This window comes from Cetorhinus maximus, chromosome 7 (assembly GCF_964194155.1).
Source record: "Cetorhinus maximus chromosome 7, sCetMax3.hap1.1, whole genome shotgun sequence".
Lineage (NCBI taxonomy): Eukaryota > Metazoa > Chordata > Chondrichthyes > Lamniformes > Cetorhinidae > Cetorhinus > Cetorhinus maximus.
The window spans coordinates 110,343,248-110,362,433 of NC_135885.1; the positions used below are offsets into that span (position 1 = coordinate 110,343,248).

General features: G+C 44.9%; 1 protein-coding gene across 2 annotated transcripts in view; it reads left to right on the plus strand.

The window, feature by feature from the left end:
- The window catches only part of uggt2 (UDP-glucose glycoprotein glucosyltransferase 2), a 400,098-nt gene that overhangs the window by 313,890 nt on the left and 67,022 nt on the right, over nucleotides 1–19,186 (plus strand). For both annotated transcript variants that reach the window (XM_078545909.1, XM_078545910.1), the window contains exon 31: nucleotides 10,750–10,834. In XM_078545909.1, the coding sequence (XP_078402035.1) occupies nucleotides 10,750–10,834 (85 nt within the window). The remainder of the gene's footprint in view (nucleotides 1–10,749; nucleotides 10,835–19,186) is intronic.

Sequence of the window (19,186 nt, forward strand, 5' to 3'; positions counted from 1 at the left end):
AAATGCAATGTGAGGAACTATGGGGTCACCTCACCGCGTGGGGTCACCTCACCGCATGTTGTCGTCATCCTCCACAAATCTAGCAGCTATAAGGGCCTCCCAAGCGTGCCTCCTTGTCTGGCCAGTGCAAGGGCCTCATCCCCATCATCATTGCCGCTGAGGACCTCCTCAGCTTCATCACCGTTGGTGTCCTCCTCATCAGAGGAGACGTGCAGCTCCTCCATCTCCTCCTCAGCCAGCTCCCCTCCCCATTGGAGCGCCAGGTTGTAAAGGGTACAGCAGATGACAACGATGTGTGACACCATCTGCGGAATGTTTGCAGGGCTCCACTAGACCGGTCCAGGCACCAGAACCTCATGTTCAGCATCCCGATGGTCTGCTCCACCAAGGTGTGAGCTGCAGCATGAGCCCCATTATACCGTTGCCCTGCTGCAGTCTGAGGCCGCCACACGGATGCCATCAGCCACGGCCTCTGCAGATAGCCGTTGTCACCAAGGAATCATCCGTGCAGCTTCTGTGAACCCTGGACAACTGCAGGGATCTGTGACCGACTCAGGATGTAGGCCTTGAAACCATGTGCACACCTGCAGGATGCGTTTCTGGTGGTCACACACCAGCAGCACATTCAGTGAGTGGAATCCCTTGCAGTTGATGTAATCTACTGTGTGTTATGATAGAGATCTGAGCGCCACACGAGTGCAGTCAATTGCACCCTACACCTGTGAGAAACCTGAGATCTGGGTGAATCCAATTCCTCTCACGTCCTGGTCCTGGGCAAAATGCACAAAGTTGTGTGCCCTCACAAAGAATGTATCCATGACCTCATGGATGAATTTGTGGCTGGAGGCTGGAGAGATCCCACAGAGGTTACCTGTGGAGCCCTGAAAGGAGCCCCGTGACATAGAAATTGAGCGCCGTGGTCACTTTCACAGCTACTGGCAGTGGATGCCCTCTATGTCCCTGTGGTGCCAAATCCTGTAGTAACTGGCTGATGTGAGCGACCAGTTTCCTAGACCTTTGCAGTCTTCAGCAACACTGCTTCTCAGTCATCTTCAGGAATCAAAAGTGGTGTCTATAGACCCTGGGTGTCGCTAGGCGCCGGCATGCAACAGCTTGCTGTGGCTATTAGGTGGTGTGAGATTGCTGCTCCTGCCTCTGCACAGCCAGGAGCCTCAGTCGCTCTCTTCTCCGTCTTCTTTGCACTCTGAAGGCCATCAAACATACAGTGATCCTAATGTACTGCTCCTGCAGGATGAAAGAGAGAGACATGCGGCTAGCAGGGGTGTCCTAAGAACCTGTCCTGGTTAAGTGTGACGACCCCTTAATGCTTCCCGGAGAGTGCTGGCCATCACTCTGATGGCCAGAGATTAGTGCGCTGTAAGGCTGCCCTGTTAGCTTGAACCATGGTGGAGACTAGTCCAAACCGGGATGCTGACATCGCAAGGGCCTGTGAATGTCTCCAGCAGTGACTGCAACATGGCCAGCTTTAGTGAGGAGATTGTACAACGTGTGCAGTCCAACTGCTCTGCAGTCCACTAAAGTGCTCATGAATTTGCAGTCTGTGTTTGGGGGGGGGGGGGCAGGGGCTGGGGGCTTGGGGGTAGCTCTAGAGAACTTGGTGGCACTTTAATGCCTCTGTGTTGCTTGAGTGGGCAGATAAGCTAGGACCCTGCATCCAATCATATCAATGTGGCAGCGCCTGAACTGTCTCAGTTACAGAGGAATGGTCCCTTTCTACAGGATTCCCGAATGTGTGGCCACTTCCCTCACCCACCCTACCCCCTCACCCCGAATGCTTCTGCGCTATGTTCAACAGCAGGGCTGCCCTTGCCCTCCCCCCGTCCCCCGTCACCAGTCACCTCAGAGGCAGGGCTACCCTTAACCACCACCACACCCTCCCCTGCCACCAGTCGCCTCAATGGCAAGGCTGCACTTAACCCCTGCTCCCCCTCACCTTCACACGTTGCCTCAGAGGCAAGGTTGTACGTGCCCCTCTGCTCCCCCTCACCCTCAAAAGTCACCTCCGAGGCAAGGTGGCACTTAACCCCGACACCCCTGGTGCCCCTGAAGCCTGCAAAGCAATAGGCGACCCTGGCGAGCTCTACAGAACGTTGTTGTGCATTCACCTCCAGTTCACCCAAGCGCTCCTTGTCTCTGTGCTAATGTGAAACACGTCGGCATGCTTTCCCGCAACGTGGAGGAACCATACAGTGGGGGTGCAAGAGCCTGGTGGGATGGCCTGATAATGATATGCTGATGTATTACAATGAGGTTCCCAACGGCCGATGGCGGGAAACGCGGCCCGCTGTTGGCGGGCTGAGTGGACATTCGCGACTTGCCTTCCCGCTGTCGTGAAAGTGATCACGCCATATTGTCGGCTCATGCCACCTATCATGCCTGCCGCCAGCAGGTATTGAAAATTCCACCCAGGGTCTTAAAGGAAGTGACTGCAGAGATAAAGGATGTATTAGTTGTAACCTTACAAAATTCCCCAGATTCTGGAAAGATCCCAATGGATTAAAAAACCACAAAAGTTTCACTGAAACTCTGTGTCTCACAGGAGGGATTCCAATCTTCACCTTCAAGTATCTCGCCCAAGAATTCTCTCCAAAAGTCGCTCCAACTTGGATGACCTCAATGACAGCCCACCTTGAGATTCCGTTCTCCTGGATTCCCAAATCTGCACTCAAGCACCAACTCACAAGCACAACTTCAGCTCTTCGGCCATGTCAAGCAGAATATTACTGCTCCAAATGGGTACCTTTGTCACAGTGGGCCCACAGCATGGAGTTACCACCTCCTGCTACCTTCTTGAACCTTCAGGGCTTCCCCTGTGTCCTCTTCATTTAAAATGTACTAACTGCAGCCCTTTTCCTGCTTGGGGTGTCTTTCTCTGCGCCTCTCTTTTTAACTTAACTAGGACCTCTTCCTGTCCCTGATCACTGCCTGGACTCTTGGGGACCTCTCCCTGTATCCTCTCCCTTTTTGACCTGTCCCTGTTCCCCACCTTGGATTCTTCTTTTCAATAGTGCTCTGCTTCCGGTCACATGACCCAGGCTTTTGTGCCATTTTCCGTTGTGTGCAAGCACTCTGGGCCCATCCTCAGCCCAAACACTGAACTGCGAATGTACAGCCTGCTCTCGGTCTGCGCATGTGCGGAAACTGAGGTCTGTCGGGACATGGGAGTTCCCAACCCCCGCACTCAATGCCAAGGTAAGTTGATTGAAACTAATGTTTCAAATGTAATGAACAGTGAATATATGAGTTTATGCTTTTCCTGTACAACTGAAGGAAGTAGATTTTTAATTTCCTTTATTTTGGCTTTTTTATTCCATTTTCTACTTAAATTATTCAAAGCTTATACACAGCCCAATTCAAAGAGAGTGATACAAAGGCCATCTGCATTTAATAGCCTAGGCTGGCCAACAGTAGATGGATCGTCTGTTAAGACAAAGGCCACGCAACCTTTCTTTCAATTTCTAATGGCTGAGGCATTTGACAGTCTTTAGAATCCAGACGATGGATACTCATCCTTTGCCAAAGACCCCTGTTGGAGAGGTGGGAGTCATGTGACATGGGCCTCTGACTTGTGGAACAAATCATATTGCCTTCCTAAGCTGCATATCTCAGTCTGCTGTTTAACATCTGACTAGCAAGCCACACCAAAGGAGCTCTAACCCAGGTTGGGCACCTGGGCCAATCTACACTGCTTCTGCTGGATGTTCTGTACCATCATCTACAAGACTGATTCATCTCTGCAGGCCTGTCTCATTGTGTAAAGTCAACACCACTGTAAAATGAATTTTCCAGCACTGGTTTTTGTCCTACTGACCTCCATGAAGAAATATTTAATTGGACTTTGATTTTGGACTCTGGAACTCATGTGAACCAATACTTATTTTCTCTGTGGTCTCTGTACTGTAAAACCTTATTTTATCTATCTCTCTCTTAACTGTCTGAGTGTGGAGTGACGTTGCAACCCTCCATTGGCATTTTGAATGTGTGCAAATTAATTAACCCTTTGAGTTCATCCTGTCTTGAGTTATTAATAGAAAAATGGATCACTGAAAAACCGAGGGGTTAGGAAATATGCTACTGCTTATACAGAGAAGCCTTATAAAGGGAACAAATCAAAACACCTTTCTGTTTACAGACGGGTGGTGAGAAGATAAATTAGTGCTGTTTAAATTAACCCTCCTCCTGTCTGTACTAATTCTACTATGGGCAAGTAAATTTTGACGTTCTCAAAACATATACCTGATGAACACTGATTTAAAGTTAATCTTCATATGTGTTATTCTTCAATAAATTATACTATTTCTACAGTTTGACGGTGGAAATAAAATAATAATCATGGCGAAAGTTACTGAGTGAAGTAAGCTTCGTTATAAAATACACTAAATAAGACAAGTCAAAAACCTGAGGTTATTGCTTTATAGTTCTAAGGTGAACTTGCATAGGTCATATGAGATTTTTTACAATTTACATATTTCATACGTAGAAATAAAAACCATGTAATGCATAGACATAACAACCTACAATCTACTGAGATTCACTATCTTTTCATTTTCATTTTTACAAACAAAAATATTTAATGTTGTCTTTCTTTTCAGAAGTAAACTATGTGGGTACCTAGGGTTTATAGTGACATCAAAAACAAAAGCACAGTACATCGGGCCAAGTGGATGGTAGACAATTGTTCTGCTGCTTTTAATCATTTTGCTACAAGATGCGTCAGAGATTCATTTTCCCTTATTCCTTGGGAAAAAAATCTTCTCCATTTAGTATTTACACCCACCTAATTCTGAAATTGCAAAAATGCCATACAAGAAGCTGCCTATAATGATAAAACATATATAACGCTGTCAGAATAGAGAAAAAAAATCAGGTACTTCCTACCTTGGTACTTCATATCAAGGCATGATCAAGAAAATGGATCAGAGTCAAAAAATTATGCCATTCTCTCCCCTTGATGTTTAACATGTTGCAGGGTCTCCCGCTGTCAATGTCTTGAGGGTGACCATTGACCAGAAACTGAACCAGACCAGCCATAAAAATTCTATGGCTACAAGAGCAGGTCAGAGGTTGGGTATTCTGCAGTGAGTAACTCACTTCCTGACTCCCCAGAGCTTACTGTAGATGTGTCTAACATCTACAAGTGTCAAGAAATAGGAACTTACCTGATTTCTGACTGGAGATTGGGAACTACAAGTCCTGAAAAAACCCTGGAATTTCCACATGTGTGAAACAGGTGTGGGGTGCGCATTCACAGTTTAGTGTTGTGAGATCTTCAGGCCAGGGACAAGTGCCCAGTGTGTCTGTATGGGGAAAAACCACTTCAAGCACCCGATCACGGGACCCAGGATTGGGCGCAATAACAAGAGGAGTCCCGCGACAGGGGACAGGGAGAGGTCCCAGAGAGGTAGAGGGAACTCAGGGAGAGGGGTCAGGGTGAGGTCTCAGAAATAGAGAAAGAAATGGGGAAGGAGCGACCAGAAGGAGGAGACCACTCAGTGGGTACTGACATCTGGGTGGGTTGCTGAGAAATCCGTGGGATCTGTCTTGATCACATCTGTCACTTATTGTGCATTATAGTGTGTTCAACCACACTTTGCTTGTTAATTTACATGTACTTTGTTTTGATTCTGAATGTTAGAGTATATGGTAGATATTGTAAGGAATCTTGTGGCTTTATTCTCTTAGCAAGTGTCTGGAATGTCAAACTTTGTCTACTTTAAACAACAAGTTACTGGTCCATAACTGGATCATGCCAAAGATTTGGTGGGTGCAGGATCATAACACAAGCACAGTTCAGGAGTGTGATCTAATACTCTCCATTTGCCTGCATGAGTGCAATTCTAACAACATTCAAGAACCTCAATACCATCCAAGACAAAGTTTGATTGGCTCTCCATTTACCTCCTTAGTCATTCACTCTCCACCACTGGCACACAGTGGCAACAGTGTGTGCCATCTACATGATTGCACTGCAGCAACTCACCAAGGTTCCTTTTACAGTATCTTCCAAACCCTAACCTCTACCACCTAGAAGGACAAGGGCAGTAGATGCATGGGAAAGCCACCGCCTGTAAATTCCCCTCCACGTCACACGCCATTTTGACTTGGACTTATATCGCTATTCCTTCACTGTTGCTGGATCAGAATCCTGGAACTCGCTTCCTAACAGTAATGTTGGTGTACCTACACCACATGGACTGCAGTAGTTGAAAAAGGCAGCTCACCACCACCTTTGCAAGGGCAATTATGAATGGGTAAGAAATGCTGGCCTTGTCAGCAATGCTCATGTCCCAAGTACGGATAAAAAAATGGAATATTAGGAGCTATGATCAAAAGTTTGGTAAGAGACACATTTTTAAGGGAAGGCCTTAAAGGCGGAGAGGGAAGTAAAGAAGCAAAAAGGGGTTTAGAGAAAAATTCCAAATCCTGGCCAAAGGCCAGACGTAAAGATAAGGGTATAGAGAAGACGGTAGTCTCAGAGATACAGAGATATTGAATTTAAGACATTAGAAAACCAGAAGCCAATGTAGGCCAGCAAGGACAGGGAGAATGTGTTACTGGGACTTGATGTAGAATAGGTTACGGGCAGCAGAGCTGAAGTTTATGGAGATTGGAGGATGAAATGGGCCAGGAAGCAGAGCTTTGGGGTACTTGAATCAGCCAGTGACAAAGGCAGATGAATTGAGGTAGATGGTGGAGACAAGTAATATGTTTGTGATATGGGCAATATGTCTGTGATGGTGACAGTATTAGGTCATGAACTCAGCTGGGGTCAAATAGGGCACCAAAGGTAGGAAATGTCTAGTTCAACGTGAGCCACTGGTTGAAGAGGGGGCTTGAACCGGTAGCCATGGTAAGATGTTTCTGATGGGGTTTGTAGACACTGGCTTTAATCTTCCCAGTATTTTATCAAAGGAAATTGATGTTCCTCAGACAGGCTGACAACATGGAGGCAGTGGGGAGGTCGAGAGAGACTAGAAATTTGATAGTGTCATGCCTGTTTATTGAGCAGTAAACTGGTACCTAAACGTTCAATATGATGTACAGGAAAAGCACATGATGATGAGCCTGAACTGCCCACCATATTGGTGCAGGTTTGAAATAAAGACACTTCACACCCAGTCTTCAAACAGGCATTAGATAAAGTATTTATGAGGCTTCCTCAGTAATATTATGTGGCCTAATGCCAGCTGTGTTCAGGGAAACTAGGCCTACATGCAACTGAACAGGTAGCTGTTTTAGGATGCAACCAACAAGATAACTTCTTCATATATGTTTACCTAAATATGGTGCTCCTTCCCATAGCCACATTCAAGTCCCTCTCCCCTCCAACCTCCAACTGAAGCCCCAGAACAAAAATTCACCCACTCCACCTTCCACCCCCACCACTATCCTCTAAATCACTGTTGCCCTGTTCACTCCCACTATTTTCCATCCCTGTCACCTGTCCCCTCCTCCATCACTTGCGCCCCCCACCCTGTCTCCCAGGCCCCTTGAGAACTTAGCGCTGACAGCTGCTCTCTGAATTTAGCTCCATAGAGCATTAATTTACAGCATGTGATAGAATATTTTAAACCCAGAATAATTAACATGCATCACTAAAGTTCTCTTATTGGTACCTACAAAAAATGTACTTCAGAATTTAACTCTTATTCTGTGAATTTCAGACAATGGTAATGCAACGTAACTGGAGTGATGCTCTGTTAACCTTGTTTTCTACTTCAGGATAAAGGTATCCTGTGTTTACAGAGTATAAATACATGCTGGCAAGGAAGTGTTGTTGCACTATATGAAATAAATATAAATATACCATGTTGCTTAAGAATGATGCTGGTAATCATATGCTTCAGTGACAATGTAAAATCCAAACAAAACTACATCTGAACCAACTGGAACAGAGATGAGTACTGATTCACCTTTGCCAACAACTTCGTTAAATCTGTGGATGAAAGAATGTTTTTTCCACTAAGCCACCACATGTCCTTAGGCAAGCTGCCCAGTACAGATACAACACTGACATCGACCTGACAAAGTAGAAAATTGCCCAGGAATGTTCTGTTCACAAAAAAAGGACAAATCTAACCCAGTCAACTACATCCCATCAATCTATTCTCAGCCATAAGCAAACTGATGAAAGGCATCATTGACAGTTGTATCAAGTGCTACTTACTCACCAGTGCCTCCTCACCAATGCTCGTTTGGCTTCTGCCAGAACCACTCAACTGACCTCATTGTAGCATTGCCTAAAAATGGACAAGAGAGCTGAATTCAAGAGGTGAGCTGAGAGTGACTGCTCTTGATATCAAAGTAGCATTTAACCAATATGGTGTCAAGTAAAATGTCTAGTAAAATTGAAGTCAACGGGAATTGCGAAAAAACTCTAATGACTGGAGTCATAATCAGCACAAAGGAAGATTGTTGTCATTGTTGGAGATCAATCATCTCAGACCCAGGACATCTCTGCAAGAGTTCCTCAGGGCAGTCTCCTAGGCCCAACCATCTTCAGTTCCTTCATTAATAACATACCCTCCATCATAAGGTCAGAAATGGGGATCTTCGCTGATGATTGCACAGCTGTTCCATTCACAGTTCCTCAGATGCTGAAGCATTTCATGCCCACATGTAGCAAAACCTGGACAACATTCAGGCTTATGCTGGTAAGTGGCAAGTAACACATTTGTGCTCCAAAAGTATGAGGCAATGACCATTTCCATCAAGAGGGAATCAACCTCTCGCAATCACACTCCAACGGTGTTACCATCATTGAATCCCCCACAGTCAACATCCTGGGGATTACCATTGACTTGAAGCTGAACTTGACCAGGCGCATAAATTCTGTGACTATAAGAAGAGGTCAAAGGCTGAGTTTCCTGCACATTACGTACAAAGTACACGCCAGAAGTGTAATAAAATACTCTTTTCTTGCCTGGCTGAGGACTTCAACAACACTTGAGAAGCTTGACACCATCCAGGACGAAGCAGCCTCCTTTATTGGCATCCATGCACCACTTTAAACATGCAATCCCTCCACCACTACTGCAATGTGGCTACAGTGTGCACCATTTACAAGATCCACTGCATAAACTTGCCAACACTCCATCAACAGCACCTGTTAAACCTGTGACCTCTAACACCTATAAGAAAAATGGTTCCCCTCCAACTCTCACACCATCCTGGCTTGGAAGTACATCACCATTGCTTCTTTATCGGTGGATCAAAATCTTGGAATCTCCTACTGAACAACATTGCAGATAAACCTATACCACACTACTGCATTGGTTCAAGAAGGAAGCCCACCTTTTCAAGGGCAATTAGGGTCAGGCAATAAAGGTTTGAAGATTCTATTGCCACCTTTTCTGTTTAGTCATTTTTAACAATTAATTTTCACGACCATAGCATGCTGACTCATTGCTGAAAATATACATACATGTCCACACCACTAGTCATTTTATCTTGATGTGTATTATGTAGTTAATAAATGAGCACTGTGTCCGCTAGGTGGTCAAATAGTTCAGTTGCATTCAGATATTTGCCATAACGCAATTACTAGGAAAAATAGAAAAAGGTTTTTGAGGTCGCAGGTCTGAGAGAATGTAAACCTGTGTGAAATGATAAACAGTGCTGTAAATACTCAGCAGGTCTGGTGGCACCTGTGGAGAAGGAAACAGAGTTAATGTTTTGAGTCGAATATGACTTCTTCATAGCTGAAGGAAGGTGAGGGGTTAAATGTTGTTGAAGAGGGGAGGGGGAGGAAGAACAAAAGGGAAGGTCTGGGGTAGGGTAGAGGGCAGGAGAGATTAAATGACAAAGATGTTATGGAGCAAAAGGCAAAGGGATTGGTAATGGCTGTAGTATAGAAACAAAGCATTTGTCTAAAGTGGAAATGCCAGAATAATGAACAGTCCTGTCCAAAAGCAAAAACATGAAAAACATGATTCAAACCAGTACATTGCAAAAAAAATTTAATATTTTCAATTTAATAACTGTACTCACTGCACACAATGCAGTCTCCTGTACACTGGGGAGATGAAAATTGGGTGGCCACTTTGCTGAGCACCTCCGCTCTGCTGCAGGCACAATGCTGAACTTCCGGTTGCTTGCCATTTTAATTCATGACCTTGGTCTCATACTCACATTCCTGTCCTCAGCCTGCTGCAGTGCTCCAGTGAAGCTCAATGTAAGCTCTAGAAACAGCACCTCACCTTCTGATTAGGCACCTTACAGCCTTCCAGGCTCAACATTGAGTTCAACAATTTCAGATCATAAACTCTGTCCCCCATATTGATTTTGTTTTTCTCTCCATGTGCCAGTTTGATCTTGTTTTCCATGTTTTTGCTTTCAGACAGAGCTGTTCATTATTCTGGCATTTACATCCACTCTGGACAAATTCTTTGTTTACCATTTGCTTTTTGCTCCATGGCATCTCTGTCACTCAGTCTCTCCTGCCCTCTGCCCTATCTCAGACCTTCCCTTTTGATCTTCCTCCCCCTTTCAGCGGCATTTAACCTCTCACATTTCTATCTTCCTTCAGTTCCGAAGAAGTCATGTTTGACTCAAAACATGAACTCTGTTTTCCTCTACAGGTGCTGCCAGACCTCCAGATTATTTCCAGCATTTCTGATTCTGTTTTTTCAGATTTCCAGCTTCCGCAGTATTTTGCTTTTATAACAGCTTCTTTTCTAAACAGCTGCTATACCAGCTCATTTATCAATCTTCATCTCTCCTCTGCAGACATGAAGGCACAGATTCTTCTGATGATGCAGATGATGTTGTTGTAGTATTGAGCAGTTTCAAAAGCAAAATCCTCAAAGTTCAGGTATGTAAATGCAATTGTGAACATGTTAAAAAGTAATTCCTTATTGTATATTTTGATTCTATCATGGGAGGACTGGAGCTTTATTTGCAATGGAATTATCGTCAGGCATTACACATGACTCTTACCGGGCAGATTTTGAAAATAACAATAATTTGTAAAGTTTTAAGAAAGAAGAGCCTGATTTGTGTTTTTCAAATTTGGAATCTTGGTGTTGAAATTGGCTATAATCTTGAACTAAGTGTTACGTTCTTGTGACCGAAAGCTGACAATTGACTGAAACTCTTCACATCTGGGCCAATTGTGCGATGTTCAAACTTGTGATTCTGGCCTGATTTTTGTCTGACCACTGCCCATGTTTGTAAATAGGGTGATAATGGGGCACAGATTGGAGAAGAAAATTCCCAGTTACTGCTGGAGGCTCAACCATTTTGATTTCAGGGCAGGCATCTATTTAGGCAACCAGTGCGATAGTGGAAATTGGCAAGAGCCTTGTTAATGTCATGGAATCACAGAGTAATTTACCACACAGAAGGAAGCCATTTTGCCCATTGAGTCAATGCCGGCTATCTGTTGAGCAATCCACTCAGTCTCATTCCTCCACTCTAAATTTGCAAGACCACAGGGATATTTCTTTCAAGTGTCCATCCAATTCCCTTTTGAAATCATTGACCATCTCTGATTCTACCACCCTCGTGGGCAGCAGGTTCCAGGTGACTACCACTCAGAATCACAGAATTGCTACAGCACAGAGGGAAGCCATTCAGCCCATCGTGTCTGCACCGGCTTTCCAAATGGGAATTTCACCTAGTGACATTCTCCTGCCTTCTCCCCATAACCCTGCAGATGGTTTTTTTTCAAGTAATCATCTAATTCTCTCTTGAATGCCTCGATTGAACCTGCCTCCACCACAATCTCACACAGTGCATTGCAGACCCTAACTACTGGTTGTTTGAAAAAGATTTTTCATATCACTTTTGCTTCTTTTGCCAATTACTTGAAATCTGTGCCCTCTCATTCTCGATCCATTCACAAGTTGGACCAGCTTCCCCCTGTCTATTCTGTCCACGCCCCTCATGATTTTGAATACTCTTTCTCCAAGGAAGAGAGTCCCAATTTCTCCAATCTACGTTCATAAATGGAGTTTTACATCCCTGAAACCATTCTTATAAACGTCTTCTGCACTCTCTCCAATGCCTTAACATCTTCCCTAAATTGCAGCACCTACAACACTGGCATCTACCCGGCAATGTGGAAAATTGCCCAGGTATGTCCTGTACACAAAAGAGCAGGACAAATCCAACGCAGCCAGTTACCGCCCCATCAGTCTACTCTCGATCAGCAGTAAAGTGATGGAAGGGATTATTAAGTGGGCTGCTTTGTCCTGGATGGCGTTGAGCTTCTTGAGTGTTGTTGGAGCTGCACTCATCCAGGCAAGTGGAGAGTATTCCATCACACTCCTGACTTGTGCCTTGTAGATGGTGGACAGGCAGGGGGAAGAGTGTCCTGCAGTCAGCATCGCGGTGAAGCCGTCTGGGAAGAGTGTCCTGCAGTCAGCATCGCGGTGAAGCAGTCTGGGAAGAGTGTCCTGCAGTCAGCATCGCAGTGAAGCAGTCTGGGAAGAGTATTCTGCAGTCAGCATCACGGTGAAGCAGTCTGGGAAGAGTGTCCTGCAGTCAGCATCGCGGTGAAGCAGTCTGGGAAGAGTGTCCTGCAGTCAGCATCGCGGTGAAGCAGTCTGTGAAGAGTGTCCTGCAGTCAGCATCGCGGTGAAGCAGTCTGGGAAGAGTGTCCTGCAGTCAGCATCGCAGTGAAGCAGTCTGGGAAGAGTGTCCTGCAGTCAGTTCTTGTTGAAAATAACAAGAGTGACATCACAAGACAGAGTGTGAGAGTGGCGGAGAGATCAGAACCAGCGCGAGTGCAGGGAAGCTTCAAAAACTAATGTCAGCATAAAGGTGAAAGCTAATTGGTGAGTAGTGGGTAAGTGTTTTTCTTCAGTTTTTTCTCCAGTTTAAAATAGATTAAGCTAAGGAAAGGTAAGAGTTTTAGTTTTTATTGAAAGTACATAAATAATTTAACTTTTTTTACTGTATTTAAATTAAAGTAAGGTTTTTTTTTCCAACTAGAGGCATTCGCAGAGCAGCTCGACTGAAATGTACATGTTATGTACTGCCTGCAACATGTGGGAAGTCCTAGATGCTCCTTGTGCTCTGACTGACCATGTGTGCAGGAAGTGCCTCCAGCTGCTGCTACTTGAGCTCCAGGTTTTGGAGTTTGAGCGGCAGCTAGAGGCACTGAGGTACATCCGCAAGGCTGAGAGTTTTGTGGATAGCACTTTTTAGACATGATCACCCCATAGCTTACAGAAGTGCAGACAGAGAGGGAATGGGTGACCATCAGTCAGAAGAAATGTGTCAGGCAGGTAGTCAGGAAATCTCCAGGGTGCATCTTGCTTGAGAACCGTTTTTCTGTGTTGGAAAACGGTGAGAGTGATGGTTCCTCTGGGGAGTGAAGCCACGCTCATAGCACTGAGAGTGGCTCAGTTGCACAGGGAGGGAGGAAAAGAGGGGAAGAGTAATAGTGGTAGGAGACCCAATAGTAAGAGCAATAGTGGTAGGAGACCCAATAGTAAGGGGAACAGACAGGCGTTTCTGCAGCCATAGATGTGACTCCAGGATGGTATGTTGCCTCCCTGGTGCCAAGGTCAAGAACGTCACTGAGCGGCTGCAGGGCATTCTAAAGGGGGAGGACAAACAGACAGAGATCGTGGTACATATTGGTACCAACGACATAGGTAGAAAGAGGGATGAGGTCCTGCAAGCAAAATTTAGGGAGTTAGGAAGCTGATTAAAAAACAGGACCTCAAAGGTAGTAATCTCTTGATTACTTCCGGTGCCATGCGCTAGTGAGTATAGAAATAGGAGGTTAGTCCAGATGAATACGTGGCTGGAGAGATGGTGCAGGAGGGAGGGTTTAGATTTCTGGGACGGTGGGACCTTTACAAGGTGGACTGGTTGCACCTGAACCGGAATGGGACCAACATCCTTGCAGGGAGGTTTGCTAGTGCTATTGGGGAGGATTTAAACTAACTTGGCAGGGGATGGGATCCTGACAGGAGGTTCAGCAGGGAGAGATGCACAGCCAAGATTAGAAGAGAGCAAGTGAGTCTGGAAGGCATAGAAATTATAGGCCAGTTAAGGCACAAGGGTGTTTGGCAAGGTTGGATGGTATTTATTTTAATGCAAGGAGTCTGACGAATAAGGCAGATGAGTTGAGGGCACAAATTAGCACATGCAAGTATGATGTCATTGCTGTCACAGAGACATGGTTGAGAGAGGGGCAGGATTGGCAGCTCAATATTCCAGGATATAGGGTCTTCAGGTGAGACAGGGAATGAGGAAAAAGAGGAGGGGGTATCATAATATTGATCAAGGAATCAATTATAGCAGTAAGGAGGGATGACATCTTAGAAGGCTCCTCAAATGAAGCCATATGGGTAGAACTGAAAAAGGTAAAAGGAGCAATCACATTGCTGGGAGTGTACTACAGGCCCCCAAACAGTCAGAGAGAAATAGAAGAGCAGATATGTAGGCAAATTTCAGAGAAGGGTAAAAATAATAGAGTAGTAATAGTGTGGGATTTCAACTTCCCCAACATTAACTGGGTTAGTCATAGTGTGATAGGTTTAGAGGGAGCGGAATTGTTAAAATGCATCCAGGAGAGTTTTTTAAAGCCAGTACGTAGAAGGTCCTACAAGAGATTTAATTTTAGGGAATGAAGGCAGGCAAGTGGTAGAGGTATCAGTGGGGGAGCATTTTGCATATAGTGATCATAACTCCGTTAGATTCAAGGTTGTTATGGAAAAGGACAAGGATGGGCCAGAAATCAGAGTTCTAAATTGGGGGAAGGCCGATTTTAATAAGATCAAATATGATTTGGTGAGAGTGGTGAGCCTGTGGAATTCGCTACCACAGAAAGTAGTTGAGACCAAAACATTGTATGCTTTCAAGAAGGAGTTAGATATAGCTCTTGGGGCGAAAAGGATCAAAGGGTATGGGGAGAAAGCGGGACCAGGCTATTGAGTTGGATGATCAGCCACGATCATAATGAATGGTGGAGCAGGCTCAAAGGGCCGAATGGCCTACTCCTGCTCCTAGTTTCTATGTTTCTATTCAGCCCCTGACCTCATTACAGCCTTAGTTCAAACATGGACAAAAGAGCTGAACTCCAGAGGTGTGGTGAGAGCGACTGCCCTTGACATCAAGGCAGCATTTGACTAAGTGTGACCTCAAGGAACCCTAGCAAAACTGGAGCCAATGGGAATCAGGGGAAAACTCTGCAGTGGTTGGAGCCATACCTAGCACAAAGGAAGATGGTTGTGGTTGTTGGAGGTCAATCATCTCAGTTCCAGGACATCACTGCAGGAGTTCCTCAGAGTAGTGTCCTAGGCCCAACCATCTTCAGCAGCTTCATAAATGACCTTCCTTCCATCATAAGGTCTGAAGTGGAGATGTTCACTGATGATTGCTCAGTGTTCATCACCATTTGCGACTCCTCAATTACTGAAGCAGTCAATGTCCAATTGCAGCAAGACCTGGACAATATCCAGGCTTGGGCTGACAAGTGACATTCGCGCCACACAAGTGCCAGGCAATGACGATCTCCTAAAATAGAGAATCTAACCATCGTAATCGCCCCTTGACATTCAGTGGCATTACCATTGCTGAATACCCCACTATCAACATCCTGGGGTTACCATGGACCAGAAACTGAACTAGACTAGCCATATAAATAATGTGGCTACAAGAGCAGGTCAGAGGCTAGGAGTCCTGTGGTGAGTATTTCATTTCTTGACTCCCCAAAGCCTGTCCTCCATCTACAAGGCACAAGCCAGGAGTGTGATGGAATATTTTCCACTTGCCTGGATGAGTGCAGCTCCAACAACACACAAGAAGCTCAACACCATCCAGGACAAAGCATCACGCTTGATTGGCACCCCATCCACTACCAATGCATAGTGGCAGCAGTGTGTACCAGCTACAAGTTGCACTGCAGGAATTCAACAAGCCTCCTTAGACAGCACCTTCCAAACCCATGGCCCCTACCATCTAGAAGGGCAAGGGCAGCAGACACATGGGAACACCACCACCTGGAAGTTCCCCTCCAAGCCATCCTCCATCCTGACTTGGGAATATATCACTGTTCCTTCACTGTCGCTGCGTAAAAATCCTGGAACTCCCTCCCTAACAGCACTGCAGGTGTACCTACACCACGTGAACTGCAGTGGTTCAAGAAGGCAGCTCACCATCACTTTCTCAAGGGCAATTACGGATGAGCAATAAATGCTGGCCTAGGCAGCAATGCCCACATCCTACGAATTAATAAAAAGAAACTGTTCTCAATAATCCAGCTGAGGTCTAACTACTGTCATATAGAAGTTCAACATGACCTCCTTGTTCTTGTTCTCTATGCCCCTATTAATAAAGGCTGGGATACAGTATGCTTCATTAACTGCTCTCTCATCCTGTCTTGCCACCTTTAATGACGTATGCACCCAAGTCCTTCTGTTCCTGCACCCCCTTTAAAGAAGAACCTTTTATTTTGTGCAGTCTATCCATGTTCTTCCTAACAAAATGTATCACTTCACATTTCTCATTATTGCATAGAAAACTTCTTCCTCACTTCCTGCATCTCTTGCCCAAAACCTTAAATCTGTGTCCCTTTGTCCTAGTACTGTCAGCTAAAGGGAACACTTTTTCCTTCTCTACTTTATCCAAGCCTAACATAATCTTCTACACTTTCTTCAAATCCCTCGTCAATCTCCTTTGCTCCATGGAGGAAAGCCCCAGCTTCTCCAAACTAACTTTGTAGCTAAAATCCCCCACCCTAAAAACATTCTGGCAAATTTCCTCTGCACCCTCTCAAGGTCCCACACATCCTTCCTTAAGTAAGCTGCCCAGAACTGGACACAGCAGTCTTGTTGTGGCCGACCAGAGCTTTACAAAGCCTCACCATAACTTTCCTGCCTTTGTACTCAATACCTTTATTTTAAAAGCCCCCAGATCCCATTTGCTTTGTTAATCACTATCTCAATATGTCCTGCTACCTGGGGCAGAGCACAGCGAGACCAGTGGGAGGATAAAGAGTGAATGGGCTCAGAGCCAACTGGCCACATTAAAAAAAACAAAATGTGACATCACAGGGAAGCAGCAAAGTGGTTTGTTGGCGACTATTCTTCTCTTTTTCTCTTCCTAATCTAGAGCATTAGTTCAAATTAGAAGTTGGGAAATTTAAAAATTCAATTGGATTAATTATTACAGTAAGTGAATTAATAAGAATGTAAGCACAGAGCAGTTCCAGTGGCATTAATTAAAATTAAAGTTCAATAATACAATAGTAACTCCCTGAACTGTACCATTACGTCTATGTTGCCTCTCCTATCCCTTGGTAGAATAATGTCTCTTAAGCCCCAAAGCCCCTTGATCTACACTCAGTTCATTTCTACATGTGAAATATTCCTGCAATTTCTCGCTCTTTAGGCCAGCCTTTCATGACATAATTGAGCACTTTACTGCTGCCTGGTCCCTGAAGGCAGCATTTCAAATAGACAAGGTTGTAAAGAAGGCATATGGAATGCTCTCCTTCATTGGCAGAGGTATAGAATAAAAAATAAGGATATAATGTTGGAATTGTATAAAACACTGGTGAGGCCACAACTGGAGTATTGTGTGCAGTTCTGGTCATCACATTACAGGAAGGATGTAATAGCTGTGGAGAGAGTGCAGAAGAGGTTTACGAGAATGTTGCCAGGGTTAGAAAAGTGTAGCTATGAGGAGAGATTGGATAGGTTGGGGTTATTTTCCATAGAACAAAGAAGGCTGAAAGGTGACTTGTTTGAGGTGTACAAAATTATGAGGGGAATAGATAGAGTGGACAGGATAAAATTGTTTCCCTTGATGGAGAATTCTAGAACCAGAGGACATAGATTCAAGATAAGTGGCAGAGAGGGTAGGGAGGATATGAGGAAGAACTTTTCTACGCAGACGGTAATGGGTGTCTGGAATTCACTGCCCAAGTTGGTGGTAGAGGCAGAAACTCTTAAACTCTTTTAAGAGTAGCTGGATCTGCACCTTAAGTGCTGTAAGCTGCAGGGCTATCGGCCGGGTGCAGGAAGATGGGTTTAGAAAGGGCACCTGGGTGTCCTCGGGCTGGCATGGACAAGAAGGGCTGAATGGCTTCCTTCTGTGCTGTAACTTTTCTATGGTTCTATGGTTTACTGAGCCACATCCTTGTGAGTTTCTTCACTAATTTCTCTGGCAGACACTGGCATCTCACTTGTGTATGTAAAGTAATTCACAGATAACTCAGTAGCTAAGAATAAATCAGTCTCCACGGTAAATCTCAAAAGAACATTGAATTTGCATGATATGTTAGCTTACGATATTTAATATTGTGTACTGTTGGGCCATCAAAATCAACGCCCACCTCTGAAGCCATGCTGCCCCTGGGAATGAACTCCCTTCTTTGAACCAAATATGATTGTAAGGGCTGGACGGTGATTTAACAGGACTAAATCAGAAATTTATTCACACGTTTAAACCGGGGGTGGAGGGGCGGTGATTGCAGCTTCACATACGCACAGAAGTATACAGTAAGGGATAGGAAAGAAGGGTCTTACAACTATAAATTATTGGCAAAAAGATATCAGTTCACATGATTGCCAGAGTCCAGAAAGCCCAAATGCAGAGGGGGTTCCCTCACAGAGAAGTTCCAGTCCAGGCAGGCTCCTGGCTGAAGGCAGTGCAGAATTTCTTTAAAGATGATGGTAGTGCATTGAAATGAGGTTGATAGTCAAAGACTTAACCTGCTTGGCAGGAGGTGGCCAGTGGCTTTCAGGTAAAGAGGCTTCAAGGAGGGCTTGTTGCAGGCTGCTTGGTCAGGCTGGAATCTTTTTTTAAAATTCATTCATGGGATGTGGGCATCGCTGGCTAGGCCAGTATTCATTACCCATCCCTAATTTCCCTTGAGAAGGTGGTGATGAGCTGCCTTCTTGAACAAGCTGTAGGTACACCCACATCTTGCTGTTGGATGTTTGCAGGTTGGAGTTAAATCAACAGGCTGCCCTGCTTCTGAGTTCTGAACTATATATAGAGATTTCAAAATGGTCATTCAAGTCATGTGACCTCCTTCCTCCACAATGATTTCATAAAGGGATGTTTATCTGGTGTCTGGATCCGGCTTTTGTTTTGTGGCTTACAATGTCCCAGTCATTAGCCTCTGAAAGAGTCATTGTTCATATTGATGAATCTGTTCTGGGTAGCTATTGTCTCGGTAGACCTTCAGACTCCGCTAGAG